This window comes from Bufo gargarizans, chromosome 8, assembly GCF_014858855.1.
Source record: "Bufo gargarizans isolate SCDJY-AF-19 chromosome 8, ASM1485885v1, whole genome shotgun sequence".
Lineage (NCBI taxonomy): Eukaryota > Metazoa > Chordata > Amphibia > Anura > Bufonidae > Bufo > Bufo gargarizans.
Window position 1 is genome coordinate 20,274,182 of NC_058087.1, and position 20,785 is coordinate 20,294,966.

At 42.7% G+C, this 20,785-nt stretch overlaps 1 protein-coding gene across 1 annotated transcript in view; it reads left to right on the forward strand.

Moving 5' to 3' along the window:
• BAZ2B (bromodomain adjacent to zinc finger domain 2B) overlaps positions 1-20,785 on the forward strand; it is a 172,780-nt gene that overhangs the window by 82,892 nt on the left and 69,103 nt on the right. The window contains 5 exon segments of the mRNA XM_044302621.1: positions 8,701-8,853; positions 9,453-9,637; positions 10,849-11,037; positions 13,724-14,011; positions 14,013-14,117. Of these exon segments, the coding sequence (XP_044158556.1) occupies positions 8,701-8,853; positions 9,453-9,637; positions 10,849-11,037; positions 13,724-14,011; positions 14,013-14,117 (920 nt within the window).

Here is a 20,785-nt window from a genome sequence, read left to right on the forward strand (position 1 = left end):
ACCCTTAAATTTATTTTTTTATGGGTTAATCCTGCTAAATTGTTGAGTAAGGGCTCATTCAGACAGCCGTATGTACGGGTCCACATCCGTTCCGCAATTTTGCAGAACAGGTGCGGACCCATTCATTTCAATGGGGCTACAAAAGATGCGGACAGCACACCATTCCGTTCCACGGCCCTGCAAATAATATAGAGCATGTCGCGGACAAGAATAGGCATTTCTATATAGCGCTGGCCATCTGTGTCTGTGTTTTGCGGATCCGCAATTTGCAGAGCGCAAAACACTTACGGCTGTCTGAATGAGCCCTAACATGCTGCTGTTATTACTATCACATTGTATTTGTCATGTGTATTATCTCCTTTGATTTCTTGCACTTACCTGAATTACATACTTACCTCTCTGAATATAGTTTAGCTGCTTAGTCGGCTTTGTTAATCTGCGGACATAGGACATAAAACAACACAAGTAGTTGATGCTTTCAGGTCCTGCAGTTCTGATTTTAAAGAGGACCTTTCATCGTTCCAAACATTGTGAACTAAGTATCATAACATATACAGCGGCGCCCAGGGATCTCATTGCACTTACTATTATCCCTGGGCACCGCTCCGTTCTCCCGCTATGCCCTCAGGTATTTTCGGTCACTTGGTTATAGTAGGCGGAGTCTGCCCTTGTTCTGCTGGGCGTCTCCTTCTCCCAGGCTGTAGCGCTGGCCAATCGCATCGCAGAGCTCACAGCCTGGGAGAAGAAGACGCCCAGCAGAACAAGGGCAGACTCCGCCTACTATAACCAAGTCCCCTAAGTCTCCGCCTACTAAAACCAAGTCCCCGAACATACCGGAGGGCATAACGGGAGAACGGAGCGGCGCCCAGGGATAATAGTAAGTGCAGTGAGATCCCTGGGCGCCGCGGTATATGTTATGATACTTAGTTCACAATGTTTGGACCGATGAAAGGTCCTCTTTAAATGAGCGCCTGCAGAGCAATTGCCGGTCACCACGAGGCAATCATATATAACCCTGTTGTGTTCCTGCTCTTTATTGTCATCATCCTTGTAGCATGCCGATAAACCTCTGTGCCCCATATTCAGTTCTTGTATTGCATCCCACAGATGTTGTCACCAAGCTCTTTCAGATTCCAGCATAGTATACATACTATACAACCAGTATACATACTCCTATGTATACATAGATAAGCAAATTTGTTGTTTGCTGCAAATGTGCCACAGATTTTGCTGCAGATTCATTATGGCTTTTATGTGTATGTCCGTCTTAAAACCTAAGCACAAAATGGTCAAATTGTACCATAGGCTATAAGTGCCAGGGAGCCCATAGACCATCAGCGCACATTTAACTTTAAATTCAGGGCCCCCAATAGGAACCAATTGCTCTTTTTTCCAAGGACCCAGACTACTCTCAGTCTACCCCGTATAGCAGTACAGAAGCTTTCAAATGAAAGTCAATTGCTGCTGTAATAATAAGACTTCTGCAACTGCTGAGTCAGGTCTTCTTGACTTTATATAAGAAAAAAATATTTTTTTGCCTGTTATGACTCCCTACCAGTGGCGACTCTAGGAACAATTTATAGGGGGGGCGGGGGGCACATAAGATACCACAGTAAAAAATGGGGGGGCACTAATAATTTTCACCACTACTGAAAAAAATGAAATAAGTATATATAAATAAGATTACAAAATAGGAGAGTATTGCGGTATGCAGGGAGACCTTTTTATTGTACTAACCTAATACTTAAAAGACAAGCTTTCAAGAGTTTTCCTTTCTTCCTCGGTATTGCTTCAGACCTGAGAAAGAGAGAAACCCTCTCGAAAACTTTTCTTTAGGCCCCTTTCACATGGGCGAGAATTCCGCCCGGGTGCAATGCGTGAGGTGAACGCATCACACCCGCACTGAATCCGGACCCATTCACTCCAATGGGGCTGTGCACATGAGCGGTGATTTTCATGCATCACTTGTGCGTTGCGTGAAAATCGCAGCATGCTCTATATTGTGCTTTTTTTTAATAGAAATGAATGGGGCTGTGTGAAAGTGCGGATGCGGTGTGATTTTCACGCATGGTTGCTTGGAGACGATCGGGATGGGGACCCGATCTTTATTATTTTCCCTTATAACATGGTTATAAGGGAAAAAAATAGCATTCTTCATACAGAATGCTAAGTAAATTAGGGATGGAGGGGTTAAAAAAAATAAAAAAAATAATTAAACTCACCTCATCCACTTGTTCGCGCAGCCCGGCTTGTCTTCTTTCTTCTTCTTTGAGGACCTGGGAGGAAAAGGACCTTTGGTGACGTCACTGCGCTCATCAAATAGTCCATCACCATGGTGATGCCCCATGTGACGGACCATGTGATGAGCGCAGTGACGTCACCAAAGATCCTTTTTGTCCCAGGTCCTCAAAGAAGAAGAAAGCCGGGCTGCTCGAACAAATGGATGAGGTGAGTTTAATTTTTATTTTATTTTTTAAACCCCTCCATCCCTAATTTAATTAGCATTCTGTATTCAGAATGCTATTATTTTCCCTTATAACCATGTTATAAGGGAAAATAATAAAATCTACACAACACCGATCCCAAACCCGAACTTCTATGAAGAAGTCCGGGTTCGGGTCTGGGTACCAAACATGCTGATTTTTCTCACACGTGCTTGTGGGTGCTTGTAACGCAAGGTGCGCTAGGTGCGCTAGTTAAATCCCCAAGCCGCATTCTTTTCTGCCTCTGCAGGCCCTGCCAATGGCAGTGCTGCCCTTTCCCTCCCAGCCAATAGCAGCTGAGGTGGGCGGGGGAAGATTCACTTGGCTGCCAAGGAGCCCGTACTAAAGCGGGTGGGCAGCATGGGCAGTACTTTCAGTTTGGCAAAACTGACAGATCGCCGCTGTACTAGCGGCGGCGACAGCCAGCATTTTAAAGGGGAATCAGCAGGGGGGGGGGGGGCAAGGAATAACCTAGGGGATATGCCCCCCTTGCCCCCCTGTAGCGAAGCCTATGCTCCCTACATTGTTTAAAGGGGTTTTGCCATCTCAGACAATGGAGGCATATCACTAGGATATCCCCCTATTGTCCACCTCTAGGACCCGCACCTACAATGAGAACGGAGCGGGGAAATGAATGGAGGGCGCACTGCGCATGCGCAGCCAGCCTCTATTCATTTCTATGGGGCCACCAAAAATAGCCGAGCACTGGCTTGGCTATTTCCGTCTTTCTCATAGAAATGAACGGGAGCAGGCGCCACATGTGCGCGGTGCGCTCCCATTCACTTCTATGGGAGCAGTGCTTGGTGGTGGACGGATCCTGGGAAATCCGGGGACCTCCAGCCAAAGCTCTTCCTGCTCCGTTCTCGTTGGGGGGACCCACACCTATCAGACAATGCGGGCAAATCTTAGTGATATGCCCCTGCAACGGGCGGCCTCTCCCTTGGGCCCTCTATATAAAAACGCGTCCCAGGTGTAGGAAATTCCAAGTGGTATGTTGTGGCCTAAAATGTATTTTTATGTATCACGGTGCTCCTACCTGGATATGGCTGGACTTCAGGCTTTGGCTCCGAAGCAAAAAATAGGGGGAATAGCTGAGGGATTTGAAAGAAAGATTGAGTCCAGACCTTGTATGTAGTTGAACAGCAGCTTTACTTGAGTAAACGTTCTCCAAAACGGTTTACGGACTTTGTCTTGGTCCCAGCAGGCTTTAGCATTAAACTGGCAGGCAAACGCAACTCTGCTACATCTGTTTCTCTCTGGATCTGCTGTACTAAGAAGCTGACTGTATAACTTCGCTTCTTCTTGTATGCTGCACTTCTCTTTGTATGGTCTGTCTCTAGATTAGAAAAACCTATATATAGCCCTAACAAGATTGCGGGCTTACCCCTAATTAGAATATATATAACCGATTGAAGGAGTAAGGTAAGTAAATATAATTTAATTTAGAAAAAATATATACTACAATAGTACAAAAATACTCAATTTTATTAAGAAAATCACAAAAGACATATGATCAGCACTGGTCACAAATAAGACAATACATACAGGTTACAATACATGTTAAAAACCAAGTGAACCGATGGTGGGCTGCCAATACATATATCTAAGGTAAAGTGCGAGTGCATAATTGTACCCAAAAGGTCATAAGTAGTGGACATGTAGTATCCAAAAGCTGTAGCTATTAGACACCACAAATATCCACATGTATATATGTGTCAAAATTTGCCACAAGCCGGTGTAAATGTATACACCAAAAGTTATCAAGATTAGGGCAATACCAAAAATCACAATTGTATTTGACACATGATGGAAACTATTGTATATACTGACCAATTGATTCAATTGTATCGTGCAGCAATACCACCGGTCCACTCCCCAACGCACGTTTCGCGTACAGCTTTTTCAAGGGGTATTGGTTGGCAAAGAGGAGGGTCATCCATAAATAGGTCAGGTGGATACATTTGATTGGTTGTTGGACTAGTGTTTAATTGCATTTGGGGCTCACCTGGGTATTATCACATGGCGGACTTTGCTGGAGCCTGGCCCCTCAGCCGCATGCCACCACATCCGGTGACGCCGCGCCGGTCCAGAGGAAGGCAGTCACACACATCCTGTGCGACACGCGTCACTCTGGAGCGGCCGGCGGCACACGAACGCGGCGCATGCACAGATCACCAAACATCCCTATTCCGCCATATTAGATAAGGGCACATGACATACCATACAGATATATCAGAAAATCAGATTGTTTTACATGAAATAATGACATCTTATCATATATACACCATAATAGGCACAGTTGTTACTATAACAGGCACAGTTGTTATCCTGAGGCATGAACACATATATACTGACAATCCACATCCAATATTTGTCAGTCTATCAATGTGTATATACACGTGCACAGAACCTCATCTCAATTCAACTTCAATGTATATGCATATATATATATATATGTTTGTCAGGCGACAATACCCGAAGTGCACTTGCACTAAACAGATATTGTACATCTGACCACAATAGTCATACACATCGAGTAACATTTAGTTCGATATGTTATACTATGGTGGTGACGCATGCGCAGGAGAGGGCAAGGACCAGGCCTATGCCAAATGCTGTGAAAAGCAAGTGATGAGAAATTATTATATATGAAGACAAAAAATTACAAGCTAATTGTCATAATAATTAGTTTTACAATATACTAAGGCCATAATTTGACAAAAACAATGTTGTCACTCGGACTGAAGTGGGGGGCCTTAAACTACAAATTAGGAGGATATTAGGCGTTATTATTCCTATCGACCTCTTTTTCTGACATACATAATTAGCCATGGTAGGAGTAAGTAGTAATAAGGTCTCCCAAATCAGAAGCCTCATAGTGCAAAGTGAAGTGCTGAAAAAGAGAATTGTTAAATGTATAAGACAAGAAACAAAATAAAGTGAATGAATACCAATATAAGTTACGTCAATTCTACATGTTAATAGTAACTAAAGTGTCACCATTACATATAATTGGCTATATGCCGTGAATCAAAATTATATATAAGTATCCCAAATTGTTCAAACATAAGGAAAGAACAAATGAGGATATGCCCTACCAAGCCGTGAGTATTTCGCATACACCCCTATCCAAGCACCAATCACCTGTACACCGATATAGCCGATGTTCAGACTGATCACATCCCCAGTCACACTAAAGGTATCATGCGGCCAATTCTCACACCCCGAGCCTCTATATGCATAGAAAAATCACCCATCCTATCCAGCACCCATTGATGAGTGCCCTACAATCATCGCCATACACATAAACAAAAAGAAACCTGGACAGATCACGGAGATTCAAGGAGGAGGCATCACAAGAAAGATGCAAAAGGCACCTTGTCATTCAACCCATATGGCACCTGGGTTTGCAGTTTAATTATCCATTTACTTTCCACTTGTTCAAGTCGTCTGAAGAGATCGCCTCCTCGAGATCCTAGATTTACCCTATTTACCCTATTGGTGTATACATTTACACCGGCTTGTGGCAAATTTTGACACATATATACATGTGGATATTTGTGGTGTCTAATAGCTACAGCTTTTGGATACTACATGTCCACTACTTATGACCTTTTGGGTACAATTATGCACTCGCACTTTACCTTAGATATATGTATTGGCAGCCCACCATCGGTTCACTTGGTTTTTAACATGTATTGTAACCTGTATGTATTGTCTTATTTGTGACCAGTGCTGATCATGTGTCTTTTGTGATTTTCTTAATAAAATTGAGTATTTTTGTACTATTGTAGTATATATTTTTTCTAAATTAAATTATATTTACTTACCTTACTCCTTCAATCGGTTATATATGTCTCTAGATTAGGCCAGGGAACTTTCCTCCTGGCTCCTGAGGCTCTAAGCTTTGGCCTCTATGGCCAGCAGAGCTGAGGGTGCTCTGGCTGGCTTGGGCACGTCCAGCAGAGATGTGCCCCGGTACGCCTCTCCCCTAGCAAACCCCCTTGCTAGGGGAGAGGCGTACCGGGGCACATCTCTGCTGGACGTGCCCAAGCCAGCCAAGATAGACTGACTAGAACTGGTCTCCACACTTCCTGCAGGAAGTGGGACTCGCCCACTTCTCTCCAGATGGGGGTTAGAATGGAATGGAAGGTTCCATTCTATCTAAGAGATCTCTGCCATATTTGCTGCCACCTGCCGCATTTGAACATAACAGTTACCAACAGATTAGGAATGCACATTGTGGAGGACCTGGAATAAAATGCACCAGATGACATGAGGTTAGACCAATAAAGACAGTAGCAAGGTGAATGAGTGGTAACACCACTCTGGGGTGTTACACCGCCCATTGTCTGAGATGGGAAAACCCCTTTAACCTACTGGTGAGGTACCCTTTCTGCTTGTTAGGTAGGTCAAATTTTGAGAGGTCAGGGGTAAAAGCTGGGTGACGGCTGATATGACTTTCTGAAACCGCTGAATGGTAAATCTTCCGAATCTACAACACAATCCCTAAGGCGGCTGCAATGGGTCATAAATTGATATATATATATATATATATATATATATATCAATGTAAGGAATGACTAACTAGGATTCTGTAGATTTAGTACGAAAGGGATAAGTAGAATTAAGAGAAAGTATTATTTGCCTCACATGAGAACATTTTGATTAGCAGATTCCTGCAAATCGAAGCCGACGTCCTAAAAATATCCTTCCTATTCGGCATGAGAAGTCGTCTTGAACCTTGTAAGAAGCATGAAAATTTTAGTATCGCTTACCCAGGAGAAGTCTTTTTCTTGCATCCTCTGAGACAGCTTATTTTAGTTTGATAAGTTATATAAGAAAGTTTAGTTATACACGGAGATGTTGTTCTACCTCGGAGGGCATATTATGTTGTGCCGCGGGCACCCCAGAGGTTTTACACACACAATCTCTGAAGCTATCAAATCTCCAGCTGTTGTTGCTACTTATTTCGTCCTCTTTGGAGAAAATGAATGGTACTTGTTACCGCCGTTCTCCAAAGACATTTGAAATCATTGAGTATGTACTACCCTTTAGGGAGCCATTGTATATAGTGTAATCTACAGCCTCATACTAATAGGCTTTGTACAGTGGCAGAATCTATGCGCTATACTGTTCTCCTCCTTTATATGTACAGAAAGCCTCAGAGGTGTCTTGTGTAACACCCCAGCCCTGATCGTCAGTCATTGCCGGCCTATTTTAGCGCACACACAAAAAAATTATTATGGAAATTGTGATCTCTCTGTCCAGATTCTGCATAGAAAAGCACTCAGGCTCTATTAGGGTGTCACAAATCACGAGCCGTTATAATGCATCCATTCCTGGAATATCAGCAGGAAACCTACTTTGATGTAATAATAAAATAAAACATGCCAAGTCATCACAACCCGCTTTGTGTGGATTTTCTTACTTGCTTGTCTTTTAGTCCTTGCTTGAGGATAAAGTAATGGGCCCTAGAAGTTTTTTGGATTGGTTTCTGTAGGCCACAGTGCTATAATAATCAGGCCTTAGCTATATGTGTTTTTTTTTACAAATTTGGGTTTTAACATAATAGCCAGGTATCGATGTCATAAAAGAGCAATCAGTGGTATCAAAAGACATACCTACCATAGAAGTAGTCCATGTCCTGCCATATGGTGACCTTAGAGAAAGGGTGTCCATCCCTGGTTGGTCTCATCCACTGTGCTTACATGGGTGGCTATGAATTGTTTGCAGTGAACAAGGTGGTGGGAAATTGGCCAAGTGGTTTTGTCCCGACACTATTTTGATCTTTGCAATGAGGCCTCCTCTTTCATGTCATCCACTGGTGAGGGTCCGGCCATGGGAATCCTTACCAGCACAGGCTGGGTATAAGCAGAGCAAGCAGGGCCTTAACTTGCTGCTATCAAAGTCATGCAGGTCCTAGGGCCACCATATTGCTTGTTACTTCTACAGTAGCTTCATCTAATTACTGCACCATCAACAACCCCAAGTCTGCCATATGCTAACTGTGCTTATTCAGGGCAGGTTATCATTATCACATGTTATAAGTGTTTTTTTTATTCTCTGTATTGCAAAATGGCTGCCTTGTTTCTCTACAGTGAAGGGTCCAGTGAGGCTCTATCAGCTTCATGGTATATTTGAAATCACTTATGCACTGCCTATGATTTCCATGTGATACATGTAACCACAAGAGTTCCCTTTTACCGAGGTGCAGAATGGTGGAGAGCGACAGATCCGCACACCCGCGCTGCTTTCTTCCCCCCGTTGCTTGGAATCCCACCCATATTTACTCCCCCATCCCAGAATCATGACTCCTCCTTTCATCTGCGAGGTGCTGGGAAGAACAACCGTGGAGGAACCGAGAAGGGTACGGTGTGATATGTGCAAGTGTCTTGGTTGGGTGGAGACTCTGTGTTAATCCTTGGACTTGATGATGTGGGGGTTTTAATAAAATAAACCTTCATTATAATTACAGTTATCACTGATCCATCAGCCACTTGTTACTATGCTAATTACAGTTATTAGTTAAGCTAGATGTATGTAATTAGTATTTGTCTTGGGTACATTTTATTTATTTCTTTACACAGCAGAATGTACATGTAATTGCACTCAGTATATTTCTCGTTCTTTTATGTAGCTTTTTTTATTTTCTGTTTTACAGTATGTTCCCATTTCTTAAGGCCTCATGCACATGACCATATCCATTTTTGAGGATACCGTCTGTGTGCATCCCGCTTTTCCCCTTCTGCAGGTCCAGCACTATGTTAAAAATGCCTATTCTTGTCCGCAAAAGAGACAAGACTAGGACATGTGTGCTGTCCACATCTTTTGCAGCTCCATTAAAATGAGTGGGTCCGCATCTGATCCGTAAAAAATGCGCATTGGGAGGCAGACTGAAAATGTGTGCATGATGCCTTCGTTTGTAGGTTTTATCTGTATCGTAACTAGTTTTCTTTATAGTTACAGGTATGAATGGATCTGTTAATGGAGCCAGCCCCACACTAGTGACCAGTAACTACACCTCTGTGTTATCAACCACTACCACTAATAGTCCAGGACAGGTGAAGATTGCAAGCTCCGGAGCGGGGAGCCGTGCAAGCAGCCAGGAGCAAAGCAAATCTGATGGCAGAAGTGAAAAGAATAAAGATAAGGTTTGGTCTGCTCACCGGAAATACACAAAATATGTTTCTGTAAGGCCTAGATTCACACTTCAGTTATTTGGACAGTTATTTAGATCAGTTATTGTGAGCCAAAAACAGGTGTGGGTCAAAAAACACAGAATAGGTGCAGGTCTTTACATAACACCTGATCTCTGTGTAGGCTTCACTACTGGCTTTGGCTAACAATAACTGATGGAAATAACTGAAGTGTGAACTTGGCCTAAGAGGTGATGACATGAGTGATAATATTCTATGGAGAGTGCCACAAAGGAAAGACAGCCATAGCCCTTCACCGTGGTGTGCCTCAGAAAAAGTGCTCTTAGATATCATGCAACCATCCTTGGGTTGAAAATGGGTGGAACATACAATTTGCTTAAAACTTTTCCCCTATTGTCATGTAGACTATCATGGTGTTTTACAAGAGTTAGCCAAAAACTTTCTGTATGGCTATATTCAGACATTAGAATGTACTGGTTTTAAAAAGTTGTCAATCCTTTAGAAATCTATGGAAAATAAGGAAACTCATTCATAACAGTGTAGGTCTCAGTGTATGTCATTGATTTGCATTGAAATTGGGCATGGCGCCATGTCATAAAAATAATTTTGTACAGCGATAAGGCATATGTCATGAGACCAAGCTGAAGAAAGACCACTCTGACTCTGAAGAGTCAAGAGACTCAGAGCGGTGAGTAGAACTCCTCCTGAGGAAAGTTTAGTGGTTGCCTCCTCCTTGGCAAGCCATGTACCATTTGCATTTATGGTGCAATTAATAAAGAGGGCCATGTATGAGGAAAAGCATTTATGCCAGCAAGCGGCAGGATCGCCGCCAAACCCCATGATAGTCAATGGGGGTCCGGCAATGAACTGTGGAATCAGGCAATGCCGGATCAGGTGAAATCCATCAGGCTGCTCGCTGCCACAACAGCCTGCCACATCTTCTGCTTCATATGTGAACATACCCTAACTCCCGGGGATGTGACTGGAGAGAGCCACCTTTCCATTCATTCTGTGACTGGACAAGACTGGATGAGGTTCAACATGGGCATGGGTCCCCGAAGTGCAACCTGTACTGATCAGATGTGTGGTATATCCTATAGATATTTCATAAATGTGTGCAATGGGAATAAGTCTTTAAGATGAGCATACTGCAGTTAAAAAACTCCGATAAGAACATCACTTATTATTTTCATTATTTTCTTCAGCAAAAACAAAGGAAGAAAACTGTTGAAAGTTCCAGTTCCAGCGACTCCGGGTCCTCATCCGATACGTCAAGTGATGGAGCCAGTAGCAGTGATTCTGATGACTTGGAGGAAGATGACCAAAGCATAGAAGAGAGTGATGATGACGACTCTGAATCTGAGAGTGAAGCACAAACTAAAAATAAGAGCAAGGTACAAATATTATTTCCCACTTTACAAATCTTAGTCTCTGAGTTACTGGTCAGACCTGTCTAAGAACAGTGGCATAATGACACCCTCTGCACTCCAGCTCCATACATTCCAAATTACTCACTTGGGTTAAACCTATTTTGTCATGCAGGATGCAGAGCTTAGAGGAGCCAACCAGCTTCTCATTACTTATGCTAAGACCACAGGAGACAAGGTCATATCCTCCCTGTAATCTTCCAAAAGTTGGTTGGTCTAATCTCCTGCAAAAGCTAGGTGGCAAGAGATTGACTTTAAAGGGGTTGCCTGTGCTTGGAGGGCCAACAATGTTATCTGCTGGGGCTAATGCAGGAAAATAAAGATTCAGATGCCACCTACTGAAGGCAATCAGTTTGTGTTGTCTTCAATTGACATGCGAGGTCAGCAGATCCCAAAAGCCAAGGTAAACGATGCTCTCCAATATTAAGGAGGGTACCTAGAGCTTAACAAACACCCCTACTTGGGCATACAGTACGAGAAGGGATAGGCTATTGGAGACAACTCTTGAGATTCAGTAGTGATGTTTTACGGGAGCTTCTACGTGTTCACAGGTTCTCCTTCAGGACCTTCTTTAGGTCCCACACAAACAACTACCAAGTTATCAATTCGAATGTGAACTCATATGCTTATAAGCGATTTCACAGCGATTTATCTCTCCTGATAAATTGCTGCAACAAAGTCTAAAGACCCCTTTACATGGGCCTATGCATCAAGTTCCCAATAATTGCTTGCTATTCAGAGGAGGTGAGAGTTGCTGTGATCTTTCATTCCAATAGAGAATCATTGCTTCTGGGCAGCAGATTGCTGCTGAGAAACAATGATTTAGATGTCCCCATCAGTGATTCTTTCATCCAATAAATGGGCATTTGCTTGTTCAATAAGTTATCGTCTGTACCCTTACACAAGGTAGGAGTATTCCTAGGAATGCTCCTTCCCGATAATTGCCCCAATCATCGTCTCGTGTAAAGGAGCCTTAAGTGATGTGTAGTGTAAACTAGTAGCCCTCACTCATAGCACTCAAAAGACAATTCATGAAGCTAAGCACTGCCTCTTGACTGTTGGTCTATTAGCAACCAAATCAATATCGAATGTAGCAAATTACCCTGATAATGTTCCTTAGATGGCCCCAATTGGCTAATCAATTCACTACCATTTGTTAGTTAACGTCTTAATCCAGGTCTGCGACTGGCATTCAGTTACTTCAAAGAAAAAGCACCATAAATTATTATTAATAAGTCATTATTTTTTGCACTAAACTTGACCTTTCTGTTTGCATAATTTGGAAAATTGTAATTTAAAATTGATTATAGAACATTCCAAACGATCAGCTGGACTTTAAAGGGAATTTGTCACCACATACATGGGTGGGTTAACAATTAAAAAAAAAGAGCATTACCTCACCAATCCCCTGCCACTGCCTTTCTGCCGCTGCCCTCTAATTCCTGGTACCAGCTAGACACACAGGAAATGGCTGGAAACTACCCCCTCAGCCAATCACTGGCTAAACGCAGGACAACTCTGTAGCCAGAGAGAAAGGATTGTTTAGGTGAGTAATGCTTCATTTTCTTGACCTTTTTTATATTTTAAAAAAATATTCTCATGAACAGTAGTGAGTTACAATTTTAAAAAAATGTTTAGAGTAGTTTAAAAAATATAAAAAAGTCATACCTCATGATTACCTGCAGCTCCTGCTCTGATGCTTCCTGGGTCTCCCCTACCCATGGTCTCTACTCCCTGGTCACCTTTAAAAGGGTTATCCCATGACTAATGTAAAAAAGGAAAATCAGACATCATATAGTACATGACAACCTCTTTCTAACAAAGCTAGAACCAGCCCTGTACCTCACATGGATCCAGAGATCTCCCCATTCATTGTTCTGATAGATTAATATCAAGCTGAAAGCTCAAGGGGAGTGTCTTTTCTCCCTATCACAGCTCAGGGGGCGTGTCTCAGCTCTCCCTATCACAGCTCAGGGGGCGTGTCTCAGCCCTCCCTATCACAGCTCAGGGGGCGTGTCTCAGCCCTCCCTATCACAGCTCAGGGGGCGTGTCTCAGCTCTCCCTATCACAGCTCAGGGGGCGTGTCTCAGCTCTCCCTATCACAGCTCAGGGGGCGTGTCTCAGCTCTCCCTATCACAGCTTAGGAGGCAGTTGAAGGATGAAACTGAGCATGTGCGGCCATCTCAGTGTGCAGGACAAAGAAATGAGAAAGAACAGCAGGTGGCGCTATACAGATTCATTTTATTGAATAACTCAGTGTCTATGCTAAATTTTTAATTACATGCAATTACAAAAGTGTTCAGATCCAGGTGCTGGTTTGAAAATTTTTCATGAGACAACCCCTTTAACACAGGAAACATGATCACTCAGCCAGTGATTGGCACATTTCGGTGTTGAGAGGGGCCAGGAAGTAGTGAGCAGAGGGATGCATCGGAATATGAGTGGTGGCAGATCGATACGGGCGTGTGACTTCTACATTTTTTTATCCAGTCTGAAAGATTAACTAGGAACACTTTTACGTGCTGAATGGTCCTAAAAATGTATTTAAAATGACACACAGATAGAATAATTTACTGAGTCCGGGGCCGGAGTAAGCTGCGTATTCATGTCATTATTCTTTAAGAAATATGACATTTCTTTCATTTCTTTTTAGGTGCTAATTCATAACATCCCTGACCTGAAACCAGATGGAAACCAACCGGAGAAGTTGCCGGAGAAACGCGTACACCAGCAGTTACCTCTTGTTCCCGATTCCCAGAACCGCTCACCATTCCAGTCCCAGCCAAAACATCCTCAGGTTTTGTCCCAGCATCTTCCTTTTATATTCCAAAGCTCTCAGGCCAAGGAGGAGGCTGTGAACAAACACACAAGTGTAATACAATGTACAGGACTGGTCTCCACTACCAAACCTCTTAGTTTGCTTAATCAATCCAGTAAGGATGTCCAGCTTGAAGCATGGAGCCCCCTCTTCTGATGGACTCAAACCAGGAAACAAAAATACCTCTGAAGAACCCATGCCTCAACCCAGCGACTTGAGAATTAAAAGGGTAGGAAGACTCACCCTTTTTTTCTCCATTGCTATAAATTTTGATCTTGGCTTCAAATACGTCAGCAACTCTAGGAATGTATAGGGTTTTGTCCTATAGTACATCCACTGTTGTAATTATTGCTTAAAAGGGGATTATCCAGGAAAAGATATCCTCAGTATAGGTCATCAGTATCGGATCTGAGGGGGTGTAACACCCAGGACCCCCACCAGTCAGCGGTTAGAATATGCCCTGAGCGCCGCAGCCTCTTCCTAGGCCGGTGTCGTCACTGTACATCAGTCATGTGGCCTAGTTGCAGCTCATTCCCATTCAAATCAATGGGGATGAGCTGTAATACCAAGCATGGCCACTATATGATGTACAGCGCTGTCCAGGAGCCTGCATCGCTCGCCATAGCTTCATTCAGCGCAGTAGCTTTCTGAAACAGCTGATCGGTGGGCGGGGGTGGCGGGACTTGGACCCCCGGCTGATGTGATAGCAATGACCTATCCTAAGGATAAGTCATCATTATCTTTTCCAGGATAACCCCTTTAATTACTATGTTCTAAATCATGTATGTGTAAAATGGGAGGTTTAGCTGGATGGCTTAGTAATTGTGAATGGACCCAGAGGTGACATACATCAGTGCGTTGCAGACTCTTCTCATTGCACCCCCTATAAAGCAAATCACTGCAGCTCAGTCTGTGGATGCACTGAGCCTGTAAAAAATGTCAGGAGATTTCAGCTCTGAAGCCTATACTATATCAGGAACAAATCAAAATATGTGTTGCAATGTATGGCCTTATGCACACAACGCTTGTATTTTAAAGTCCACAAAACGCTGATCCACAAAATACGGTTGCATCCATTTTTTTTCGGACCCATGGACATCAGTGAGTCTGTTGACCACATTTTGTGGCCAAGAATAGGACACGTATCTCTTTACAGAACAGACCTAAAAAAAAATTACTTTACGTGTGACCATGCCCTTAGGAATAATTCACGCTGTACATCAACAGCATATATCGGGAAGATTTCCCAGCATATACCTCAGATAAATGCCTCTCAGGTACGCTATTGTGCAAAAAAAAAAAAAAAAAAGATAATACCAGTTGTGTGAATGGGAGCCCATGAATATGATTAACATATGTGTCGGGAACCGTCTAGGCGCGTATAACAAATGGACCCTGTGAATGATGTCGCCATATACCCCGTACAAGAAATGCAACTTGTTATTTATTCTGCTTAGAGAACAGTGGCAATAAAACAACAATAACACATAAAATAACTTAAAAGGGTTATCCCATGATTAATGTAAAAAAATGAGAATCAGACATCATATAGAACATGACAATCTCTTCTATCAAAGCTAGAACCAGCCCTGGACCTCACATGGATCCAGAGATCTCCACATTAATTAATTTGCTCTGCTACATTTATTTCAAGCTGGCAGCTCAGGGTCATGTCCTTTCTCTGGGGCGTGTCCTGTCTGCTGCAGCTGGTAGTAGGTGAAGAATGGGACTGAGCATGTGCTTCCACCTCAATTGAGGAAGACAGAGAAATTAGAAAAGAGATACAGATAGATTTCATTGAATAACTGAAAAATAGAAGCTATACAAAATCTTTTAATTACGTGCAAATTACAAAAGTATTCAGATCCAGACGCTGGATCTGTATCAATTTTTTCGTGGGACAAGCCCTCTAATAAAAGTTAGTATCACTTATATTCCCTAAAATGGTACCATTAAAAAATACAACTTTCACCATCCTGAAGAGGATTAATTGTAGCATGTTTTCTTTACATGTATCAGTCATTCATATATTTATATATATTTATTTATAGATCAAGGCATTTTACATACAAACCTCATATCTAGAAAAACTCAAAATGTGCTAATAAACTGAAGAATTTAGTAAAATTGAAAAAGGTGAACCTGGGGTCAGAGTTGGATTAAGAACCTGGAATTTGCTCTGTTCTTTGAGGGACGATGATTTGTAAGTGATACTATCACTTGCTACCTGAAGACCTGTTGCGGCTTTGAGACCGATGTTTTACTTTAAGATGACTTGTAAACGGCCGACGTATATTTGCTCTTTGTAGCTCTTAAAAATACGAATGGTAAAAATGCAGCATCGCCACAAGATATCCATAACTGAGCGCTCTCCTTAGAATAGCTCGGAGGCTCCTGCTGTGCCCTTCAACGTCTCTCTACAGGACACTTTATGAGCACAGGAAAAATAACTTCTTACCCAGAAAATTGGAATTTCAATTTTAGTTCAGAGATTTCTGCATGTATTAGTCTGTGGTCATAGAAGACAATCCATAGAAGAATTAAAGGGATTGTCCAGCTTTTATTTTGTGACGGCCTATACTCAGGATAGGCCATTACTAACTGTCCGGCAGGGGTCTGACACCCTGCACCCCTGCTGATCTGCTGTTTGGGTGTAGCTCTGGCGTAGGAACTACATAGCTCTGTCAACTGTAGTGCAGGGAGCGTGTTAATAGAGCACTGCTCCCATTGAAATCAATAGAAGGAGCTCTGCAGTGAGGACCTCTGTCCACTTCAAAGCTGTCTGCTTCCAGAGCTATTGCCAATTAGAGGATTGGCATAGGGGCAAGGTGTCAGTCCACTATTCATCTCAAGAAGGAATCGTGCATGAAACGAGAAAGCCCATCAATAAAACGCAAAGTAGCGGGAAGGGTGGGTGGCAAGCTTGACTTCAAGTGTGAAAGCCGCTGCCTCCTTGGCCTCAAGGTCCTCATTTGCATTCAGCCTGTGGCGGAATAAAAGTTGTTTTACAGCGATCAGATTGGATGACTGAACCAGATCACCTGTAAGGTACTGTGGGCAGTTTAGGAGCCATTTTGGTGCTCACTGGTTCCCTTTAAGGCCCCTTTACCAGGGCAATTATCGGGAAGGAGTATTCCTAGGAATGCTCGTTCCTGATAACTGCCCTGTCTTAAGGTGCCACCGATCACCCAAAAAATGTGCAAACGCTCATTCATCAGGCGAAAGCATAGCTTCGAATGTCACCTAAATCCTAGTTTCTAGGCAGAAGATTATCCTGTGTAAACTGCGACCTGCTGCCCAGAAACAATAATTCCCTATGGGAACAACTGATCACAGTGGTGATCACTCTTCCCCATTCAGTGGAGGTGACTGCTACATTTAAATGCAAATCTCACCTCCTTTGATGACCAGGAAATTATCAGGAATGAATGTATTGTTCCCAATAATTGCCTACTGTGTCTGCCAATGTAAAAGGGCCTTTGCTTTGCAGTAATTGCATTTCTACTATGGACTGTCGGTAGTCACCAAAGAGTTACTTTGGTAAAGCAATTGTACTGTAGCTTAGGACAGCAGACCAGACACGGCCCAAAGGATCTCCCTTTGATAAAAGCAGATTATACGGGATGAGCTGCCATTGTCACCCAGTGCACTATAGACTGTGGCCTGTGCAAATTTCCTAAAAAAAAAAGCATACTGATGTATTCCAGCTAGATGGAGGCCAAAAAATACAGTTTTGGCCTCCATTGGGTGAACATTTGACATATATGCCAGGAAACTTTATTTTTTCCACAGAAATGCAGTGTGAATGCAGCATAAAAATGGTGAGTGACCGTCAAGTTAGGAAGTATAAATGTAACCATAAATCCTTATTATTATTATAGCGCCGTTTATTCCATGGCGCTGTACATATCAAAAGGGGTGCATGTACATAAAGCAAAACAAGTAGAGTAAGCGTGAACAAGACAAGTTCCAAACTGGCCCAGAAGGAACCTTGCCCACAGGGGCTTACAATCTATGTGGGCAGAAGCTGCTCATATGGCGGTATAATTGCAGCAGAATTACTGTAGGTTGTAGGCTTGTCTGAAGAGGTGGGTTTTAATGTTTCTTTTGAAGGTTTCGATGGCAGCTAAGAGTCTGATATAATGAGGTAGAGAGTTTCAGAGTACAGGGGAAGCACAGGAGAAAAATGTAAGCGATTGTAGGAGGAGCAGATAAGAAGTAGGTAGAGAAGGAGGTTGTGTGAGGACCAGAGATCAGGTCAAGGATGTATTAGAGGAGACAGGTTGTGGAGGGTTATGTGTCCTCTTTGGACTTACGAATGGGGATGTAAGCCTAAAAATGAGCTTGTTATTTTGTTAAGATACTAAAAACATACACTTGGTAACTCGTTAACTATAGTCACCAGATAAGCGGTAAACGTCCTGTGATCATGGCGTGGCGCTTACACATTCTTGGCTTAGGAATTACTTGTGTTCACAGCGGTGGCCCAGGAGAAGACAATATTTAACCTGAAGCCTTGGTCTCCTTGTCCTATAAGTATGAAGTCATCGTTTGTTTCATGGAAAGTCTTGAGAAATCAATACAAATTCCTAAGGGTTTATACAGATACTTTAAAAAAAAAAATGCTAGACATTTTCTTCCCTAGGAATTACAAGAATGTCTTCAAGACTTTAGCTCAGAGTTCATCTTGAAGAACATTACCATCCCCTGTCTGCAAAGGCAAGGGGACAAGGCTGGAGAGAAGTAAGCACTTTATCTGATTGCCCTTTGTCCTGAGCCAATAAAGCAGAAAGATACCTCATTACTGGCCTCCTGTTACCATGCTGTTTCTTTGCTGACACCATGCTACAAGCCGCTGGCTGAAACTTCTCTCAAAATGGGAATTATTTGCTGAGGAAATGGCTGTATTGCCTTCGTGGGCCTGACGCGCTCGTAAATCATCGCAATAATCTCAACAGATAATGACTCTTCAGAAAATCATCTATTCAAACATTGTAAAAGATAAACTGAGTTGGACATGGTGCTACCTCAAATTACCCCACGGGAGACATTTAGCCCTAACCAAGCCTGCCCTCTTCAGCATTGTCGAAATCAGTAAGGAGGCTCGTCCTCACTAAGTACAATCAAGTCTTGCGCACAGTCTGGGAATTTAAGTCATTTTATTCATAGCGAGGAGCCATTTATCTAGGAAGGATGACATGGACGGCATTGAGTTATTTTTTTTGTAGACATGCAATGAAAGATTTGCAGAATTGTAGCGACAAACCAACAGGTATTTTACATAGTAGCTTTTAAAGAGAGTTTCCTATGTTATGGAATACTGACGGATATGCCTTCGCATTATAATCGAGGAGGTCTCACCTAAGGTACACATCATTATCGAGAACGAAAGGACTCTGGTCCCTTCTTTTCTCCTATAGAACAGTGCTTTTGGCCACTTGCTGGTCAGGGAACTGCAAAGGCCCCACTGAAGTGAATAGGGCTGTGTTGGCGTCCCACTGGCCGGGAGTGTCACTGTGCAGTAAACCCTGTGAGCCCTTAGCTAGTGTTGTGGGCCCTTTACCTTGAGGATCAGTGAGGGTTCCAGCAGTCATACCCACTCCTTATATTGACATTACATGGATTTTTACTCATCTTTCCCAGACTATGAAGTATTTTGGTGTAGGGTGGACACAGCTCAGAGCATCCTCTTCCGTCCTTTACAGTATATGCCAGTGTATGTAAGTAAAGCTGACAGATTCCGTATATAAAGAATGCATTCATACACAGACAACAAGCAGGGATCTTGGAAGGATAGGAGAAAGTTGCCTACATTTTTGCAATGGCGTGGTAGATGCAGCACTGGGCGGTTGGGGGTTACATTTTGCCCATGGCATTATCGTACTGGCAGAATAGATAACTTGTATAAAAATTGTTTATTTTTGTGTATAGATATCGCAACCTTGACTTGTAAATGTTTACAGATCCTGCATAATATTTTGGCAGATTATGAACGTAACATGATAAATATAGAAGTAATTGTGCCCTGTGTTCTAAAATCGCCATGAAAATGGGATATGGATTTGACTTGCCAGTTTCCTAGAAATAAGTTCAGATACGCTTCATCCTTAGGCTGTTTTGACTGATGTATTTATTGTGGATGCTGGGTTCTTTCAGTGTACAATGTTAGGCCTATGTGCATTCTTGCAACCAATTATTTTTGTCCCTCTAATACATCTAAAAGGAAAAATTAAACAGCTTTGCAAATGGTCTCTTTAAAAATATTCCTACTATTTTGCATCTACAGCTCCTATACAGACCTATATGTCTCCGTGGTAACAGACTACAAACAAACCCTGTGTAGTCTGATCCCATATCCAACAGCTAATAACCTAATGCTGGGTCTCAATGCAGAATCTGTAACAGGGCCCCCACATGTGATGCATCATTTATAGTACTGATCTACTCATATGGGGAGCAGGGTTCCCCGTCAGTTGCAGAGTCATTTGCTCCCACTATGGTAACACCCTTAAACATTTGATCTTCTGCTTGGTAATCAGTGGGACCAAATTATTAGTAATTTATGTTGAAAAACTCTATTTTTACCGGTATTTCCCTTATGAGCAACTGTAGGTAAGGGAGCCCACTGTCAGACTAAAAGGCAAAAGGACTTATTTCCTATTGTCTGCTTAGTTGCATTTAAAGGGTTCATCCCATGACTAAAGGCCGTATTACACCTGAAGATAATCTTTCAGATCATCGCTAACAGGCATTCATCGGGTAATCAGAATTTTTTAGCAGGTTTAAAAATCGTTTGTCGGCAGCAGATCGTGCTGTGTAATTACAATCTGCTGCTAGCAAACAGCGCTTTTGCTTCTCCCCCTACATAGAAGGAGATCGCTGCATGTAACAGCAGCG